The sequence below is a fragment of the Pholis gunnellus genome (genome assembly GCF_910591455.1).
Source record: "Pholis gunnellus genome assembly, chromosome: 5".
Taxonomy (NCBI): Eukaryota; Metazoa; Chordata; class Actinopteri; order Perciformes; family Pholidae; genus Pholis; species Pholis gunnellus.
In genome coordinates this window covers 1,697,790-1,703,789 of record NC_136531.1, presented here as the reverse complement: position 1 = coordinate 1,703,789, position 6,000 = coordinate 1,697,790, and the positions used below count along the sequence as shown (strand labels likewise).

The 6,000-nt window shown below is 44.5% G+C and overlaps 1 protein-coding gene across 1 annotated transcript in view; it reads right to left on the bottom strand.

The window, feature by feature from the left end:
- Positions 1–2,983: 2,983 nt before the first annotated feature.
- LOC306696211 (voltage-dependent T-type calcium channel subunit alpha-1I-like) overlaps positions 2,984–6,000 on the bottom strand; it is a gene marked incomplete at both ends in the record, with an annotated part of 137,186 nt that continues 134,169 nt past the window's right edge. Inside the window, one exon of the mRNA XM_079159764.1 lies at positions 2,984–3,658. Within this exon, the coding sequence (XP_079015890.1) occupies positions 2,984–3,658 (675 nt within the window). The remainder of the gene's footprint in view (positions 3,659–6,000) is intronic.

Sequence of the window (6,000 nt, the reverse complement as noted above, 5' to 3'; positions counted from 1 at the left end):
GTACATCTCCTGTCGCATATTGCATATCTCGAATAGAGAGGGGTAGTTATGAGTCATTTAATGCTCCGGCTTCCCTGTGGAAGTGGAGATAATATGATTGGATGGGAATAAGGGGGGGGGGGGGGGGGGGGGATGAAGACAACGTAGAGGAAGAGATGAAGACTGAGGTTTCTTCCGTCTCATCTCAAACAACTATCCTGCAGTGTTTTGACATTGACATCTTTGTATGATATGTGTGTGTATGTTGTGTGTGAGTGCAAATAGGTCCACCTGAGGTCTACCTGCTCTGGGTTTTTTCAAAGATTATGACGTAGATCACTATATGATGCGATGGGTCGTCACAATATGTCAACATGTCTGACAAAACAAGTGCTCAAAGTTACAACAATCTGGACCACGTTGCTTGCCGTAGTACGGGGGTGTTTTCTAATATCGTGCTACACTCAAGCAGACCTGAGTCAAAGAATCATTTGGGTTCAATGCAGCAGACAAACTGTGAGTCCCGTCTTCTGAGTTCCTGGAAATCTGACAGCACACTGAACATACAAGAACCCGAACACAGTGTTTCACACACATTTAAGACACACTTAAGTGTATTCTGGGCTATTTTACGATGGCAGATGGTTAAAAAGGCAATTTGATGTCATCCAGTTATCCTGAATCTCGTATGTGTATATGTCAATGTCCACTCTTTTATTTCAAACTGGTGTCAGAACTTTACGATACGACCCAAATAAACAGAGCTTCACTGGGTAACCACTGAGTAGACACCGAACTAACACAAAGCTTCTGTGTTGTTACAACTTAGTCTCACGGCAGATCGTCAACAAATTGTCCTTTTTCTTCCGAGACGACGTTAACGTAAAAAACGAAAGTTAGGTTGAGGAAAAACATCATGGTTGGCCTTAAAATAACTAAGTAGAGTTAGTTTTAGGCAACTAAACCAACAGTTAGGTTTAGACAACTAAACCAACAGTTAGGTTTAGACTAAACCAACAGTTAGGTTTAAGCAACTAAACCAACAGTTAGGTTTAGACTAAACCAACAGATAGATTGCATTTTGTGACTAGGTCTAACCTGCCATGATACTGGGCTGGTTGTTAGTAAGCCAAGGCTGCTGGTAACAGAGCAAAGATAGATACAAGTTATCCTCCAACACTGAATTTATCTTTGTTTTAACCAGCTATTTCCTAAATTGTGTCTTCTGCGGCTCGGTTGCAGTTTTATTTTAAAGGCCCAGAACATTGTGATGGCGACGTGTTGGGAGCATGAAACTAGACTACGGCTGCTTTCACAAGCCAACATTTAGTCCGTTTCAAAGAGAACTCTGGTGTGGAGCTTTGTTGGGATGGACACTGGTTAAGGCAGGTAGGGAGGACTGACTCGAACTTCTACAGAAGTCCGATGGTTGCTTGACATCCGGGCCGAAGAGAACCTACATAATGTGCTCAATATAGTCCACGACGTTAACAAAGCAATTCGACATAAACCGGAAGAGAAAGGAACTCAAAAGCCTCGATTCCCTGCATTCAAATCGCAGCTCTCGAGATGAAAAAGATAAATTCTCTCCTTCGTATTTGCCCTTCAGCGTATTATTTTAAAAAGATTCGGTCCGCTTTAATTTGCACACCGTGAAACTGAAACCAAATATGAAACAAACCAAAAGCATCCATCACACTGTGAGTTGGACGAGCCAATCGGACTTTGGCTTGTGAAAGTGCCTCTTTAAGAGTCTGCAGTACAACATTTCACGGCAATTAGTTATCGCTAAAACGGTCGACATAACCTCAAGGAAAACCAGACGACATCAAACCGCCTCCTACTTGTTATAAAGCCTTCGATATTCATGTTAAGTATATGTTTGACCTTTAGGAATCACTGCTACCCATTTGACACGTAAGAAGAAGGTTCAGATGTGGAAAACAAGTCTTTTTATGTGTTGAGCTTGATAACCTAATTTATAATTCTTTTATTTTTAAGTTTTGAATCCGAGTAAAAGATGTTTGACGAGCGAATGTTCATCTCAGTGACACATCCCTTTTACATTTATATTCATATATTTTTATAGCATCAGACAATTCTTTGAACGTGATGAATGTCCCTCAAAGACACTTTTAAACAGTGTTGGAAAGAGATTATTTGCCGGGTAGGTTTTGGCCCAGGTCTGCATTCTCAATACATTTTAGCCCTTTCATGGGTAGAAAGCACAAAGAGTCCACTCTGATAGTGGCCAACGCTTCCACTGACAACCCACATGTATTCTCAGCAGCAGTCACGTATCCGGCCTTCTATTCTAAGAGGAACCTCTTTCGTCAACGAGCGGACCGGCCAGGCTCCTCAGCCTCCCTCCCTCACAGACGGACGCGTCTACATTCAAACAGCTTCAATACGTTGAAGTTGGAAAAGAACACAGGAAATATTCGACCTTTTCAATTCTCTCGTTACCCAGCGAATCTAGCTAAAGAGGGAATAAAAACAAAAAAAGGTTGGTCGATGCTACTGTTAGCGATGGTTGTTACAAAAAACGAAATAACAGACTGTACAAAGTTCAGTTCTTCCTCAAAAGAAGCTTCAGAGTTTGAGAATCTGTCCAATGTTGATGACGAGGGAACGCCGGGTTCAAGAAATATCTGGTTTTGACATTACATTTTTTTTCTCGCAGTGTTTTATATCAATAACTTTAGTAACGTTCATCAGTGTGGTTGTCAGGCCCGTCTCTCTCAAATATTCCGGCTCAAAATGTAAAGCCCAGGCCTGCCACGTCTTTCAAGGCTGAATCCTGGTGATGCTAAAAGGCGAAGCCCCCGCTGAAGTCCTTCCATAACCTGTGGGAAAAAAAAGAGGGGATGTCAAAACTCAGAAGCAGCTGAGTTCTTTAGAGGAACGACTGATCCCAAGCAGCCAGAACAGACATAAACGTCTCTTTCCTGTTCTGTTCCAATGGTTAAAGAGTTCCACTACAGGGAGGCAACAAGTGTTTTTTTCATCTATTTTTCCTGGAGCTTGTGTCTGTGGGCTGGCCGCTGCTCTTCATGCCGAAGCCCGTGATGTCACTGTCCTCCTCCTCCTCTTCCTCGTCGCCTCTCGGCCGTCCCTCCGTCCAGGGGTTGGACGAGTAACTGCGGGCGTCGACGCCGCAGAGACGGCGTCCGTCCACGCTCCGGGCCGACAGGCTGCTTTGGTCCAGCGAGCCCGTGCTGTTGCATTTCTTCACCGGCGGGGGCGCCAGAGAGCCCGGGGCGAGCAGCGACGTCAGCGAGAGGCTGTTCAGCGTCTCCGACAAGTGTTCGCTGTTGAGGGTCTGGCGGCAGCCGTCCCCGCCCGTCCCCGTGCCCACGTCCTCGTCTGAAGGGTCCATGGAGTCCTGCCGGGGGTAACCGGGGCTGGTGCTGCCGCCGCCGCAGCTGCTCTGGCTCCTCTGGTGCCCCCTGGTGGCTCGGAGGGTGAACGCGCCGCGTCTCTTTAGCAAAAGGTGGTCCTGGTCTCCGTCGCCGCCCGGTCCCTGAGGGCGCGTGCCGGGGAGAGGGCAGAGGAGAGGCACGGGGAGATCCAGATCTCGAGGTGGGGACACGCTGAAGCTGAGCCCTTCCTCCAGAGTGGTCTGCAGGCTGCCCTCTGAGCTGCCCGTGGCCAGGGAGGAGTCACTGCGGGACGGGTGCTGCACACGGAGGAGGGAGGTGGTGAGAACATAACCAGAAGCAGTTTAGTCTTCAGTAGACAAACGATTATTGATCAGTAACAGTTTAGCTAAACTTTGTTTAAAATGACTTGAGCAGGTTGTAAATAAATCACATCTTTGTTGCATGATTTTAAATAAATCCAGATTAATAATATTCGTTACATCTTAAAACAAATTTGCCTAAACCTCCCAAAAATACAACCTGAGCTATTCATTTAACTGTGTTTCATAGGTGCCCGCTGTGTGCTAACCTGTTCCAGGAGGTAAAATAATAAATTAGAAAGCTTTAAAAGTAGGAGATCTCAATATTATGTCAAATTGTTCACAGGATATCAAAGTGTGTCCAGAAATATGAGTTTAAAGTGAATTAAAATGCTTCCGTGCATTGTGGAGTTTAATGGCGTTTCGCTGGAAACACACGTCGACTTTTTGTTGATTGATATTTAGTTTGTCAGTCAGTGCAGCCATGAATAACGTGTTTAAACTCAGCTCTTATAACAGGCAACTTTAAAAGAAATACTTCAACCCTTTACCTTGCTGTCCTTGAATTCTTGAAGAAAACCTGTTTTTTCTCTCATGAAAAATGAAGCATTCATAAATGGAGAAAGGTCGTGATGCATTGACGTCAATGGGGGCCGTGTTTAACAAACAGCATAACTACACAACTCAGGCAGTTTAATCCAAGTCTCATGTATCCACTACGTCACCAACACATGCATCTTCACTAAAACGTCACTATTTAAAGGTGCAGTGAAGTATCTAGCGACATCTAGCGGTGAGGTGGCAGATTGCAACCGACTGAAGCTTCTTCCATGTGCCCGGCGTGAAGGAACAAATAAAGTGGCCGACTCGTAAACACGAGCGTCTCTATCTCGAGCCGGCGTTTGGTTTTGTCCGTTGTGGACTACAGTAGAAACATGGCGGCCGGCGCCGTGACGAGACCTACGTAGATGTTAACGGCTCATTCTGGTGATGGAAACACAATGATTCATAATAATTCAACGTTACGTTTCTGCCAATAGATGCAGCTAAATGCTACACGCTGCTCCTTTAAAACACCTCCACATAAACGGTCTCAGGGCGCCACTCGCCTTTTTTTTCCCGTTGTTTGATTCACCGTTCACTGGAGCAATGCGAGAAAAACTATGAATTCTTCAAGAATTGAACGGGAACACGAGGTGAGTGATTGATATAGAAATGGTCATTTTATGGGTGAAGTATTCCTTTAACTCTTTAAAGTAAAACAGAGATCAGAGATTACGTTGGAATAGGAAACGGGCAGATTTGAACGGCCTTCAGAGATAAAACAGCTTGAAAACAAAACCGTTTTTTAAAAATAAAAATAGAAATCCCTGGTTTTGAAGTTTGTGTTATCGGTGCAGCCCACCCAACGGGTCATACAGCGTTTGTGTCAGTGACAATGTTACATGAGCAGGAGGTTGTTAGTCATTGTTCCTAATCCCTGCACGACCACAGGGGAGGGGAGGAGATTATGACAAAAGGAGAAAAGGGAGGGATTGGCAGAAGAAGACAAAAAGAAAGTGAAAGATAAAGAGGACAGGGAGGAGAGGCAGAGCACCAGAGGAAGACGCAAGGAGATAAAGGAGATAAAGGAGATATAAGAAAAGAGGACAGAGCGAGCGGGCCGAGAACGACAGCGGCTTGTGCACAGAGTCGGCTCAGAGCCGGCCGAGCTAATTAGCCGAGTGCTGCGGAGCATCACAGAGCTGAACTAACCAAACAGGTAGAGGAACACGTCTCCATGGCTACACGCCAACAAGAAGGGAAAGAAGGAGCCTTTTCGTTCCTCGTTTGTTTGGTGCAGAAGCCGACACAGGAGCGGTGTTAAGAGTCAATACGGACGAGATCAGAGCTTTAATTATACGGTAGAGCATCACTCTCTCAGCTACTGCAAACTAAAATCATTTTAGCATCTTTGTGTGTTTCCATTAACCCCAAAACTCTGCTGACTGGTTGGAATCATTTATCAGCCAGAAGCTAAAACAGATATCATTGAAAACACAACAGAGATAAATAATATCACAGAGCAAGAAAACCCACTGACAGCCTGTATAATATCAAAATGTACAATATTATAGAGAACACAAAATATTAAGTATTTTAACAAGATATGATATATAATAACAATGATAACAATACATTATCAACAAAAAAAGATTGTGTGTGTGTGCATGTGTGTGTGTGTGTGTATAGGAATAGGCGTGGGCTTGTGTTTGTTAACGGCGTATTGGTTCATAAACCTGCATTAAAAATCATGTACGACGAACCATTCAGGCAGGAAAAGCGACCAAATCGAAGCT